Consider the following 14455-nt stretch of genomic DNA (forward strand, 5'->3'; position numbering starts at 1 on the left):
TTTGTTGTTGTTGCTGCTCCTTCTGCTGCTGCTGTTGCTGCTGCTGCTACTGCTGCTGATGAAGAGCGCACACAGCAGTCGTAAGCTACAAAAGATGGCATGGCAAGCATGCTTCAGCAATGCCCGTGGGCCTCGTGCGGACTTGTCTTCGCCACCTGGAAACCCAACCCCCCTGCACCGCCCACTAACGGGGCGGGGAACGCCCCGCCACCCCATTCCCGCCTCCTGCAGTTGGACTGTTGCGGCGGTTTCATTCATATTCATCCATTAAGTTCCGCTGCCAGCACACATTTTCGGCTGTGCAGCATCAGAAACACACACTCACACACACTCAAATACACAGATACACTAACATTCCTGCAGGCGCGCAGTTTTCCGCTTTTCCGCTACACGAACAAACACACACACTCGCACATCCTTTTGTGCGAGGGTGTTCGCCAAAAAGGATGCTCGCAATGTTGCCCAACAAACACAAATTCCAGCACAAAGCCAGGAGCCGAGCACCGCTCTCGTTCCTCCATCTTGGCTTCGGCTTCGGCTATGGGTCGCTCTCTCGGGTCTCTCGCCACTCGGATGTACCGTTAAGGTATATGCATGGAATTTTCAGTTTCAGTCCCGGATGAGATTTAGCAACGTGCGCTTCAGCCTCTGGATGGCCCGCAAAATAAAATAACATTTCTAAAAATCCCCCAAATATAACTAATCGCCCAGTGGACGCGTGCAAAACGCTTAACAGTTTTTTATTATCTAGCTTAGTGAATTTCGAGTTAAATAGAATCGAATACAAGCAATAATTAAATCTAACCCAAAAGGCCAATAGTTAAGAGTGATCTGGGAGCTGGTAGCTGGGAACTGGGAACTAACGTGTATCTATAGCGAAAATAATAAACTTGATTACAATGTTAATGTTAAATGTGGAAACTTTGGGCACGCAAAGCCGAGGAGCGTAGACGCCGACCGTGACAGAGGCTGTGGCAGCGGCGCCGGCGTCGCAGTTCGCATTGTGTATAATAAAATTGGCGAAAGGCGAAATGAATTGAGCAGGCCAACGCAAAGGAGCCGGAGCAGCAGCGCTGGAGAGGGGGGAAAGCTGGAGAAGGAGCTGGGGGGGCAGGACTAGAAAGCAGAGCCAAAGATGTGCGCGCACAATACAAAAAATTACAAAGCATACTTTTGGGAGCGGCAAATGGCCGAAATCAACAGCGACAGCGACAGTGACAGCGCAGCAGCAGAGCCCAACAGCAGCGACTGCGGCCGAGGCAGAGGCAGCATCAACAAAAACAAAACCAAAAACAAAGCCAAAGCAACAACAGCAATGTCACCGTTACAACTGAAGCCGATGCTGAGCGGGCACAAATAAGCAATAGGTCAGAGCGAGAGGGCAGCTCACACTCGTCGCCAAAAAGGAGTGGAGCGGAGAAGGGGACACTAAACCCGAGAGAGCATCCCAAGTAAGTATTCGTGTGTGTCTGTGTGTGTGTGTGTAGTGAGAGTGTGTGTGTGTGCGTTGACGCCGGCAGCGCTGCTTTCTCCGTTTCCAGTGCTCTCGTTTTGATTAAACTTTGTGCGAGTAGGTCGGTGGGGCGCGGCCAGCCGTACTTCGTCCCTCTGCCCTTAGCCACTCGGTGGCTCTGCCGCCGCACCACCCACCTCGACCACCGCCCACCAGCTCGCGCAACCTCACCCAAGCCTGCAGAGAGAGAAACTTTAAACGAAATGTATCAACAAGGAAGTTCATTTTTAACAAAAATGGAGGTTCTGAAGGCTTTAATAGGAGAGGGAGATAATAGAAGCTTTAAATCCTTTTTGTCCTTTTAAAAAGTGGCTAATTATTGTATTATTTAAGGGGATTATAAGCGTAGTATTTATATTATTAGAAATGTAGGTCAGTTGTGTTATATTTCTTAAAAGAATAAGGAAGATCTTGTAACAAAATTTCAGCTGATAAAGTATCTAGTTCTAAACGTATCAGGCTCAGATAGAAAATAGTCCTTCCCCCAAGTTTTTCTCTCTGTGTGGGCACTTTTTCGCTTGGCAATATGCTTAGCGGGCTGCCCGAGCGAGCATAAGGTGAAAGCCAGTCCAGCAATTTAATTTCCGCAAACAAGCCAGGCGGCCAAAGCAAAAGCAAAGCAAAAGCGACAGCCAGCACCCTGTCCGAGAAAAGCAGAAAGCATCCAGCATCCCAACATCCCAACATCCCAACATCAAGCAGCAGCATCCGCTCGGCATCAGCAGCCATGTGGCAAGCAATTAAACTCGCGCAAAAATTAACATAAGCCAGCAGAAACGGCAAAGAGCCCAGAAAAAGCCCCAAGACCGGGCCGCACAAAAGTATGCAGCTAGTTGGCTGCCTTTCTTCTCCTTTTTCAGTGTGTCTTCATTGTGTGTATGTGTGAGTGGGAGTATGGGTGTGTGTAAATAGGCGCGTGTGCGGGCTTGGGTGTGTAAGCGTTGACAGAGCCCGCATAAAACGAGGCGAAAAAAAGGACCCAGAAACCAGCACCAGCACCAGCACCAGAGCCAGTACCCGAATACCAGAATAACCAATGCAAAATAAAGCCGACTGTTGATGAGCTGATCAAAAATACACATATACAGTGGAAAGTGCCTAAGGGCCTCTCAAAGGACATGGCAGACCTCATGCCTCATGGCCTCATAATTCTTGCCAAGAGTCCCCTACCCCGCCCCTTGTTGATCCTGTGATAGATAGAATATTTACAATTACCATTTGAACAACTAATTAACTGGGATTACTAGCCAGTTAGCCAGAATACCAGTGTGATAAGAGAAAACACAATCAAGTACCAGCACTTCACAAGTACCAGCAGGTGGTAGCCTGGCCCCATAACATGCCATTTCATAATAGGCCTTCGTACTTTCCCATGGAAATCGTATGACCAGGTTGGCTGGTCGACCCCCTGATTTGATTAGCGGTTACTTACTGTGTTTACTTCATCATCGTTCCACGACTCGTGGCCTGTGTCATAAAAATAGCCTAATAAATGGCAAAACAAATCCTCGCAGGTCGCGGGTCGTGGTTCGCTCGTGTGTGTGTTGGTTCCTGTTTTTGAGTTTGTCTCTGTATCAGTGGGTGTTTCTCTTTTTTTTTTGCTGTTCACCCGACGCATTTGATAATAAATCCATAAATCCTTTTTTTATGGCAGCCAAAAAGCGAGGCACGGCAACAAGAAGCTCAATTCGATTACTTTCCAGGGAGCGGTGGCGGTGTCGGTGTCGGTGGCCTGACAAATTTGAATGTATTGCGAAGCAGACAGGCTATACGAGTGGCAGACAAGAGTGGTTATCAGTTTCTAGTCACTAGTTACGCCCAATTGACAGGCCGAGGGACATAAGCCATAAGCTGACGTGGCAAAGTCCAAATCACGTATAGCCTAGCGCCACTGGGTCTTCCCATTCGACTGTCTGTCTATTTCAATATGATAACCGTTTCTCACTGTGCAACAACTACTCTCCTGCGGCAGGAGGACAACAAAACAAGGGAAAACATCTTACTATTAAGGATAACCAGCCAAGCAAAGAAATACCACTCATACACAAGCCCTCGACTCCTGCGATTTGTTTTTCATTTATTGGAAATGTTGCTCCTGTTTTTGTTGTCAATACGATATGTCGGCTCAATTTATGGCGCCCCATTGGTTTGCCCCACCTCAGCTGCCCCCCTTTGTTGGCCTGTTTTGCAATTGATTTATACGTGTGTGTGTGTGTGTGTGTGTGCGTGTTTTCAATGAGATAAACAGACGGATTTTGATTGATTTATTGGTTAACGCTGCATTTAATTGGGCATCCATTTGAGTTTCCATAAATAGCCGAAAACAAGAGCCAACCAAAGTCGATTGGGCCCGACAGGGGGTCAATTGAACAATCAATTTAATACAATTCAGTTCTGCTAATTTCAAGTATGTTGAATAATTCCAAATTGAATTTATCCGTAATGTCATCCGACACACAAATTGCAAATGGCAGGACAATGCCTGTGCGCTCCAACCTGAAAGTATGCAACGAATTATAATTCGAATGGACATAACACACTTGCTACCATAATGGCAGTCTCGTGTAATTACTGATGATTAATTAAACAAAGCAGAGTGGGCAGTAAATAGGTAGTTCCATTCCATTTCGATTTCTAGTATTTGACCCTTTTGTAGCCCAACCACCCACTAGGACAATGGAGAAGAGCCAACAATACCGTCACATTCGTATTGAATGCGAATCAATCATGGGCATTTCATTGTGTCCACTCGTATCTCGGCCTATCAATCAGGTGGCAGCCACGGCGTATGCGTAACTTAGTTTTTTTTTTCATTTAAAAACTTTCCAAATCAAAGTCGCGCACACAATGGCCGCCAAATGAACAACAGGCAGGCAGTGTCCTCCTCCTCCCTTGCCGTTGCAGGATCAACTTATGTATAGGCATATGGCCAATGACAACATCAATAGTTTTGAAAAGTGTCAGAGGAAGCCGCCCGGAACATTTCCGTGCCAAAGTGTCGGAGCCTCGAACAAGGAGCCAAGTTCCTTCTTCGACTGTTGCATGTTGCTGTTGTTCCTGCCAATTGTATTGCTCTTGTTGCTGCTGGTTCTGGTGCTGTTGCTGTTTTCTGCCGCTGCCATTGTTGCCAAACAGTAATAAACGAACAACAAATGTTGTGGGTGTGGCTGAAAATGGAAATAATGGCGGCAGGGATGGCCTGAAACGTAGGAGCTGAGGCTGAAGCCTGCCAAGGAAACGCATTCAAGCCGTTTTCATTTACATTTACATTTACGTTTACATTTTCATTTCCATTAAAACAAATCACACAGAAAATGTCATTTTGCAGAAAGGACAAAGCAAGTCAGGCCCCTGGCATTGTAAATATATTATTTCGCTTCCTTTCCCACGACTCCTCTCCTCCCTCCACCCTTCTCCCACCAATGCCTGTCCAAGAAGGACGAGATATATCAAAGGCCTGTGCATCGGACAGTTTCTCATAAATCTCGCCATTCTCATTTTGTTTTTGTTTTTTTAATGCCTCATATTTGTTGGGATGGGATGGGCTGGGCACTGGGGAATTGTGTCATGCAACTTGATTCGTGTACACTGCATTTTCTCGCCACACATTCTCAGTTGGATCCTCGCCAGGATAAGCTGATTACAAGCAGATTTCGTCCTTCAAGTGGGCTTCCCATGTGTGTTGTTTGGTTAGGAGTGTCATAATGAAACCGCTGTTTTGATTACTCTTTTTAAATACTTATCTTGCCAAAAACTAAGGGCATCTCCCGGTCGCATCATCCCCTAATCCCATTTAATACCCCATTTTTTATTGCTTGCAGGGCCAGAGGAAAAATGGCCAACGCCTTGCGTGGGTGCAGCCAAAAGGATAAGCAGCGGGTGAAAGCAAACTAAAGCGACACACACACAGAGTCCTGAAAAAGAGATAGCTAGACACAGATTAAATTAGCAAGAAAGGGAGCCAAAGAGAGAGAGAGAGACAGAACGAGAGAGATAAAGAGAGATAATCGTAATCCCCCGCAGCTGCAAAACAGATAAAATCACGCATACGCCATGGAGCCAGTGATGAGTCTGGCACTGGCCGCCCACGGTCCGCCCAGCATACTGGAGCCGCTGTTTAAAACCGCAACCACGAGCACAACGACCACCACCACGACGACGACCAGCACCACCACAACCACCAGCAGTCCGGCGGGACTAACACCCACTGGCACCACTCTGCTGACGGCCCTGCTGGAGAATCTGACGACAACGGCGGCCAGCGGGATGTACGATCCCTATTCCGGGCTGTATGGCAACCAGACGAACGGCACCATGGGCTTCGAGACGAAGGGACCCCGGTACTCGCTGGCTTCTATGGTGGTCATGGGCTTCGTGGCGGCGATTCTGAGCACGGTGACGGTGGCGGGCAACGTCATGGTGATGATCTCCTTCAAAATCGACAAGCAGCTCCAGACGATCAGCAACTACTTCCTATTTTCGCTGGCTATTGCGGATTTTGCCATTGGAGCCATATCGATGCCATTGTTTGCGGTGACCACTATCCTGGGATACTGGCCCTTGGGTCCGATTGTCTGCGACACGTGGCTGGCCCTCGACTACCTGGCCTCGAACGCCTCCGTGCTGAATCTGCTGATCATCAGCTTCGATCGCTACTTCAGCGTCACGCGTCCTCTGACATATCGCGCCAAACGCACAACCAACCGGGCGGCGGTGATGATCGGGGCTGCCTGGGGCATCAGCCTCCTGCTCTGGCCGCCCTGGATCTACAGCTGGCCGTACATCGAGGGCAAGCGGACAGTGCCCAAGGACGAGTGCTACATCCAGTTCATCGAGACCAATCAGTACATTACCTTCGGCACGGCGCTGGCCGCCTTCTACTTTCCGGTGACCATTATGTGCTTCCTCTACTGGCGCATCTGGCGGGAGACGAAGAAGCGCCAGAAGGATCTGCCCAATCTGCAGGCGGGCAAGAAGGACTCTAGCAAGCGTTCCAATAGCAGGTGAGTGGGTAGTCTGCCAAACTAGGTCTCTGACTTCAATATTCTATCCCTTTTCCGGATTTTTTTAGTGACGAAAACACTGTTGTTAACCATACGGGTGGTGGCGTACTGGGTTTTGGCCAAATGGGCGGCAACGACCACGACACCTGGCGGCGACCGCGCTCCGAGAGCTCGGCGGATGCGGAGAGTGTCTACATGACGAACATGGTCATGGATTCGGGCTACCACGGGATGCACTCGCGAAAGTCAAGCGTAGGTTATCCCTAACTCTTACATCTCTTAGAAAAATTAATGTTTTTCATTATTAATATCTAATTTTTAGATCAAAAGCACAAATACAATCAAAAAATCGTACACATGCTTTGGCAGCATCAAGGAGTGGTGCATCGCGTGGTGGCACTCCGGACGCGAGGACTCCGACGACTTTGCCTACGAACAGGAGGAGCCGTCTGATTTAGGGTATGCAACACCAGTAACAATTGAAACTCCTTTACAAAGCTCCGTCTCCAGGTAGTAAAAACAATCAAAATTCTGAACTTTAATCGTCTATTTGCGTAAGCCGAACACCGCACCCACCGCACTCCAACTGTCTCTCACCCGTGCACGCACACACATATCCGTGTGTGCCAGTGTGCGGGTGCGTGTGTGCATGAATTGCATCAATTGCACTCAGAGCACTTTCCAAAAAAGCAAACAAACAGATTAAAATTGAAAACCAAGCACAATCTATATATATATACAATATAAAGTTCGATTTCTCGTCCAATGCTTGCGCAGGATATCTGCCACCACCAAAAAATATTGAGAGAAAAATAAAGTGAATTCGCCATACTTCAGTAGCTATATAGCACCGCAAACCTTTCACGATGCACTTCCAATATCCTTAATACCCACCACTTTCCCCTCTCTGCAAAACTCACACACGAATCGATCAACGTCACAGCACCCCACTAAGCCACGTAGATGGAGAGAAGCTTTGCACCACACTGCACCACAGCACACTGACACTGACACTAACACTAATATACACACACACGCGGGCTGGGTGTGTCCTGGGATGGAAACTAATTGAAGCTTTGAAGTCCTGGCAACTGGTAACTGGTAACAGTGGCATTCTGCTAGAGGGTTTCTTGATTCCGATGGCAGTAATTAATTCGCGTGAAATGGGATTTGAGGAATTGATGGCTTTGACGGGGATATGCTATCTTAAAGATACATTTTAAAAGCAATTAGGTGTATTTTTTTAGGGAAGAAAAGGTCATTAAGGAAGTTAATAGTTTATAATAGATATCCTTTTAGGGATTATTTTGGATTGAAAGTTATAAAGTCCTTTAATGTAACATCTAAATAATTATACATTTCCAATTCTAATTAAAAAGCTTCCTAATAGATTTAATCTATCTAAACCCACTTGTTACATAAAAAATAGAATTTTAAAACATTTAATAAAATTGCCTATAAATTTGCATCCGTAATTGAGCCTCATGGGACGGTGCAGAGTGCATTTTGCATTGAAATGCCAAATGGAATAAATTAAGGAAATCTCAGTTTCGAATAGAGAGCTGTAATCAAATAGCAAATTAGCAAATAGCCGGTTTTTGGGTGAATACAGAATGCCATAATTAGCTAAAAATAACAATTAAATAGCCCGGAATGCAGATCCAAGGATAAAAGAAACGATGATTATAGTGCCCGACCGCAGGACATTCTAGTTTTCAATTTATATGCGAGCATTCGACTGAGTAATCGATTTAAGTTGCGATTTCCGGCCACTTGTTTCCATCCCAAAACGCACTCCTCCACTGCATGTGCCACTTAGTTCCTATGTGTCTGTGTGAGTATCTGTGTGTTGCCAGTGTTCTAGTGTTAGTGTGAGTGTGTGGCATGCCAGTTAGAGGAGCAGTTGCATCCTGAGATGGCCCGAGCTGGCCTGTCAGCAGGCCCTTCGTTGTTGCTGTTGTTTCATTGCCTGTCAGTGTCAGTGTGGTGGTCCACTTGTGTGCCTGTATCTGTCTGTGTGGGCCATCACGGGTGCGCTTGTGTGTGTGTTAACATGCGATACCAATGCCACATCCTTTTCTTCTCCCTCTTTTCGCCCCTTTCCGACACAGATGCACCTCGATGAACGTAATGCGGGACAACTACTCGATGGGCGGCAGTGTCAGCGGTGTGCGGCCACCCAGCATTCTGCTGTCGGATGTCTCCCCCACCCCGATGCCACGCCCCACACTCGCCTCCATCTCGCAGCTGCAGGAAATGAATGCGGCGGCCACCGCGAATGCGAGTGTGAGCGCGAATGCGATTCCCAGTGTGACGGCCAACAGCAACCACAACGCCAGCAACGGCATCAACATCAACATCAACAACAATAACAACAGCACGAATGCCAATGGAGCGACGGCGAACGGAAGTGGCGGTGCCGGAAACGGAAATGGAGGCGGAATCGGACATGGACACGGACACGGCCACGGGAATGCAGCGCATCGGGACTCACGCACCCTGCCCGTGATCAATCGGATTAATTCGCGTTCGGTGAGCCAGGATTCCGTGTACACGATACTCATCCGGCTGCCCTCCGACGGTGGTTCTAGTTCCGCGGCGGCCAATGGCACAAATGTGGGTGGCGGCTCGAATGTGGGGGGAAGCTCCTCGGCAGCCGGCACAACCCTGAGCCTGCAAGGCGACTGTGCACCCTCCATTAAGATGATACACGAGGATGCGCCGCCGTGCTCGAGCACCACCAATACCAGCACTAATCCAAATAGCAGCACCACCGCCCCGCCGCCCACTCGGCGACCTCTGCCGTCGCGCGACTCTGAGTTCAGCCTGCCACTTGGCCGGAGGATGTCCCATGCCCAGCACGACGCAAGGCTGCTTAACGCCAAGGTTATACCCAAGCAGCTGGGCAAGGCGGGTGGTGGCCCGGGTGCAGTGGGGGCACACGCCCTACTGAATGCCCGCAATGCGGCCAAGAAGAAGAAAAAGTCGCAGGAGAAGCGACAGGAGTCGAAAGCGGCCAAGACGCTATCGGCCATCCTGCTGAGCTTCATCATTACCTGGACGCCGTACAACATCCTGGTGCTGATCAAGCCGCTGACCACCTGCTCGGACTGCATACCCACGGAGCTGTGGGACTTCTTCTATGCGCTGTGCTACATCAACTCGACGATCAACCCGATGTGCTATGCCCTGTGCAACGCCTCCTTCCGGAGGACCTACATCCGCATCCTCACCTGCAAGTGGCACACCAGGAATCGGGAGGGCATGGTGCGCGGTGTTTACAATTAGATTTAGATAGAGTATCCCGGCAACATAAACATATTTATAGTCCTTGAAGTCCACCTGCCCTCAGTTAACTAATATTAGTTGCAAAAAGCGTGTTGTGTGCTGAACGGAGAACCGGAAGTTAGGTTTAGGGAATAACCATTTGGAAAGCAGTACTGATTTTTTGATGTCTAGCCCCCGACTATTTATACACAGAGAATAGAAAATGCATTAACATTCCGAGTTGTGGGCTGCCAGTGATTTCTTCCAGGACATCCTTGAGCGTCCCTAGTATTTGAAATTCAAACAATGATGATCTCATTTATATAATCTTAGAATTATATTCTTTCGGCAGCCCCGTGACCCATCACTTAAACCATGTTGATCAGGATCCCCAAGAAAATCCCAAAAATATAACGAAAGATTCCATTTTTGTTAGACGTTTATGTACTGTTAGGTAGGCACATGCTCCATGCAAGAAGAATTTAATACAAATATAGTGGATTACGATTTGGAATTCATATATACATGCATATATATAAAAATATATATTTACTATATTATTATACACACGGCAAAATGAGTTAAGCTTAAGTTTGTTGGCAGGCAGGGGATATAGAGAGTCGGGCTAAAACCAAAAAAGCTTTAATACAAGTTCAAAGTAGTAGGAAGGATTAAGTTCCGCTGGCAACGAATCGCAACGCGGATCGCTAACAATTTTTGAGGTTGCATCCTGGGCCAACCAATGGGAATCGTTCTGATCTCGTTCCGATTTTCGTTGTGTCGGTTATGGGGTGGGGGTCGATATATATAATATATATATATCCCATATATTTATTTGTAGCGGGGGGGAAATTGTGATTGTACTGCTCGTTTTTGATAGTTTGAATCAGTTTTTTGTACATGTGCGTAGAAACCAGAAACCAAGTAACATGTTGCAAGGGGCAAGAATCGTGCCACAAATTTGTAGTAACATACCTGCTAATATATCTGAATATGTATGTATAAAATTACGATTATTTGTATGTATTAAGAACGTAACCCACCACGGTTCAACAACTAAGAACAAACCTTTTGTAACTGACGACGATTAACTAATTAAAGCCGGCAACGGATTATCAACGGATAATACATATAGTTCTAAAAAACCAAAATCGTAAAAGCAATAGATCGAGGCGTTGTGTGTCGCAGAGATGGGCCCATCGATCCAGAGACGATGGCATAGTATTTATAGACAAAAGTAAAAACCAAAAGCCCCCTAGGTTGTGTTGAAAAGTTGCCAATCCATCGACTGGCGGACCATCTCTCCCAACACGACTCCCTCCCTCGAATCGTACACCAACTCATAGTTATTAAACCAAAAATGCTTCTTCGAAGTGCACCAATTCAAGTAACTAACTAAATAACTAACTAACTAACGTAATTAATAGTAAACCGCAAGCATATTTAAAGCATATGAGAGAGTAAATTAAAAGTACATACAGTGTAAGCAAAACGACATCCAGGTACTACGAAAGGACGAAGCGAAGCATTTTTAAAGTGAGTGTGTATGTAGGTAACTAATTGAAAGATCTAACAAATTGTTGAGCCTCCTTTCCGCGGATGGGGAACGGAGGTCCTTGGACGCAAATCAAAGCGGAGTTTGTAGTGTCTGTGACACAAAATACGCATATTTATACCTAAACGATACGATATATACACAAGTAAATACATATATGAATACGGTGTTTAATATGGGAATTAACAACCAACAACCAAGTAACCAAGCAACAAGAAAGCAACAACCAACCAATCCAAAAGACATGATTTACAAAAAACCAACCACGCACACACATCCTAATGAGCATATGGTATATGGGCTAGTCCCCATACCCACTATACGTATATTCGAGTCAAGTCGAGTTGCAAATCCAATCCGAAATACTTATAGCCTTTAGACTTATATAATCCCGGCCAGGGCCGGACCACTTGATTACAAAATACCAAATAGATCACAAGAAGGGTTTGAAAACACATATACATAGGCTAAAAAATAAAAAGAAAATAAGAAAGTTCTGAGCAAAAACCGATTACAGCATTTTGATGATGAGAGCAGATTTAATTGCATACAATCTAATTGTTTGGAAATATACTACGATATAAAGTAATACATATATAATTTAAAGCTAACAATAAAAAATGTGAATGAAAAAAGAGTTCTCAGTGTGCTTTCTAATTATCTGGCTTTTCCTCCTCTCTGTCCGGATTTTCATTTCCCCCATTTCCGGCTCCTGACTCCTCCTCGTCATTTTCCCCACCATGTCCTCGCCCCATCAGCATTTGTGCATTTTTCTGTATAATCTCCAGCTTCTGCTGCATCAACTCCTGGCGCCGGTGCTCAGCCTTCTGCTGCTTGTCCTCCAGCTCCTCCAGAGTCGGGGGCTCCGCCTTGGCCGCCTCCTGCAACATTTGCTGGATCCGTTTGGGCGGCTGTCGCAGAGTCTCGTTGAGCGGCATTTCCGGACTTTCATCCTCCTCCAGGGGAATAGTAAAGGCCTCCGAGGCAGCTGGTGGAAATATTTAAGCAAATAAACAAAAAAAATTTAGAAATGTTTCAATTTAAGTTTTGGTAAATAAATAGTTAATGAAATTAAATATTTATTCCGGATTTTCCATTTCCGGAATGGTTCCATCAGGAAAAATATGAAAAATATGGACCCAAAAATTTGTTTCTAGGTTTTGATGCAGAATGATGGGGAATCGGCCCACAAATAGTTTAAGGTATTCCTTTCAAGGATCTGATAAAAACTGCCCAAGATATGGACATCGCAAGTGGCCATAAACGGGGATCCTGGAAATCCAGGATTTTACAAGGGGTACCATCAGGAAAAATTGAAAAATATGGACCCAAAAATTTGTTTCTAGGTTTTGATGCAGAATGACGGGGAATCGGCCCACAAATCGATTAAGGTATTCCTTTCGAGGATCTGATGAAAACTGCCCAAGATATAGACATCGCAAGAGGCCATAATCGGGGATCCTGGAAATCCAGGATTTTACAAGAGGTATCGCAATCAGGAAAAATTGAAAAATATGGACCCAAAAATTTGTTTCTAGGTTTTGATGCAGAATGACGGGGAATCGGCCCACAAATCGATTAAGGTATTCCTTTCGAGGATCTGATGAAAACTGCCCAAGATATAGACATCGCAAGAGGCCATAATCGGGGATCCTGGAAATCCAGGATTTTACAAGGGGTACCATCAGGAAAAATTGAAAAACATGGACCCAAAAATTTGTTTGTATGTTTTGATGCAGAATGACTCGGAATCGGCCCACAAATCGATTAAGGTATTCCTCTCAAGGATCTGATGAAAACTGTCAAAAATATTCACATGGCACCTCTTAAATTATCCTTTAAGGACCAGATAACTTGGCCTGCTTCCTATTCCCTTTTGTTTACAAATTGAAATGAAAATCGTAGACAGAATAGACCACCCATGTACTCACGGTACTCCTTCTTGGCTTCCATTTTAGTTGACTTGGCTGAGACGGGGACTTTGGTATCGTCTGCTGTGGCCGTGGACTTGGAACCCGAACAGCCCATGCTACGCAACCACTCAGGCGCAAGGCATTACGCCTAAGACTTCCGTTTTAGGGTTACCTGTGCCGTTACTTCTCCAGCGGAACGATAAAAACCGATGCTGATGTGATTTCCTGCTGCAGCCGCTTGGTTAGACTCAACATTCAATTTCCGGTGTCGCTGGCACTCAGCTCATTAGACTACGGACGAGTGCAGCTGAGGCCACGTTTAATGGGTCATTAGTATTGATTTTCTACGGATTTTCCGAAAGTGATTTTCAGGATTTCGCCTAAGGAGACAGCAGGAGGCGGCACTCGGAGTGAAAAGCGTCCGCTTGTGGGGCCAACGCGCTGGCAACTGACTTTGGAAATTGCAATGCAAAGTTTTCCGCGCGCGTGACCATTATTAATAATCGCAGGACAACCGGGCAAAGGATCAATATTCACATGAGCTTCGCGTGGGTGCGGTTAATAATGAAGCCAGCGGCTAGTCAGGCCAGACTAGACTAGCCCACAAAATGTCAATCAACTCTGGTGGCCATAATCAACGCTAATTGCGGTTTCATTCGCAAACACAGAAATATTTCCCAAGTTTAGTGACCCACTCAACTTTGACCACGACGGGGCGGCAGCAGGTGGGAGATACATAGGTAGTCTCAGCCTTTGATTTGTCAACACATGGCCATAAAAGCTTGCGGGCCCAAAACCCTAAACGGCTTCCGGCCGAGGTGGCTAAGAAGTAACCCAGAGGCTAAGAAAACCTGCCCGCGGAAGCCGCGGCGCGTGCCAATCCACCGCCCAGGTCGTCCACATTTAACCGACGAACCGAAGTGGCCAGTGGCAGCACCATTAGTATGTGCCACACGTTGCGCCTTTTGTGGGCCTTCGGCTGCATGCAAAGTGCCTTCCCCGAAGCGGAAGCACACCTCCCACGCCTCTTCCTTAGAGGCAAATAAAAAAAAAAGATCCGTGAAAATGAACGAGGGCCTCCTTAGCCCCAATCGAGGGCCATAACCGGTAACAGGTGCTAGACGGGCACTGGCACTACCTGCGCCAGTAAGTAATGAGCGACGTTTAATTAGGTTAAGTGTCAATAAGATTATGTCGTCAATCA

General features: G+C 46.5%; 2 protein-coding genes across 3 annotated transcripts; one reads left to right on the forward strand and one right to left on the reverse strand.

The window, feature by feature from the left end:
- Window positions 1-612: 612 nt before the first annotated feature.
- LOC6496304 (muscarinic acetylcholine receptor DM1) lies at window positions 613-11975 on the forward strand. Of its 2 annotated transcripts, none has more exons than XM_014908263.3 (5): window positions 613-1451; window positions 5335-6516; window positions 6585-6768; window positions 6839-7026; window positions 8628-11975. In XM_014908263.3, the coding sequence occupies exons 2-5, from the start codon at window positions 5567-5569 to the stop codon at window positions 9802-9804; spliced, it is 2499 nt and encodes an 832-aa protein (XP_014763749.1). In that variant the 5' UTR covers window positions 613-1451; window positions 5335-5566; the 3' UTR covers window positions 9805-11975. The 2 variants fall into 2 exon arrangements, with proteins under 2 accessions (XP_014763749.1, XP_001960654.1); XM_001960618.4 differs by having other exon boundaries at window positions 6839-6975.
- On the reverse strand, window positions 11966-13723 carry LOC6494257. The gene is made up of 2 exons (XM_001960619.4): window positions 13270-13723; window positions 11966-12326 (listed from the first exon to the last, which is right to left on the reverse strand). Exons 1-2 carry the CDS (start codon window positions 13364-13366, stop codon window positions 11992-11994), a joined length of 432 nt encoding a protein of 143 aa, XP_001960655.1. The 5' UTR covers window positions 13367-13723; the 3' UTR covers window positions 11966-11991.
- Window positions 13724-14455: the final 732 nt, after the last annotated feature.

Source organism: Drosophila ananassae, chromosome 3L, assembly GCF_017639315.1.
Source record: "Drosophila ananassae strain 14024-0371.13 chromosome 3L, ASM1763931v2, whole genome shotgun sequence".
NCBI classification, from domain to species: Eukaryota; Metazoa; Arthropoda; class Insecta; order Diptera; family Drosophilidae; genus Drosophila; species Drosophila ananassae.

What these genes read in the sequence shown, in the direction of transcription:
- LOC6496304 (XM_014908263.3), top strand. Translation starts at nt 5,567, where the DNA reads ATGGAGCCAGTGATGAGTCTGGCACTGGCCGCCCACGGTCCGCCCAGC. An exon ending in AGCAAGCGTTCCAATAGCAG is followed by an intron (nt 6,517 to 6,584) that starts GTGAGTGGGTAG and finishes GGATTTTTTTAG; the next exon opens with TGACGAAAACACTGTTGTTA. An exon ending in TTACAAAGCTCCGTCTCCAG is followed by an intron (nt 7,027 to 8,627) that starts GTAGTAAAAACA and finishes TTTCCGACACAG; the next exon opens with ATGCACCTCGATGAACGTAA.
- LOC6494257 (XM_001960619.4), bottom strand. Translation starts at nt 13,366, where the DNA reads ATGGGCTGTTCGGGTTCCAAGTCCACGGCCACAGCAGACGATACCAAA. An exon ending in GGAAGCCAAGAAGGAGTACC is followed by an intron (nt 12,327 to 13,269) that starts GTGAGTACATGG and finishes TATTTCCACCAG; the next exon opens with CTGCCTCGGAGGCCTTTACT.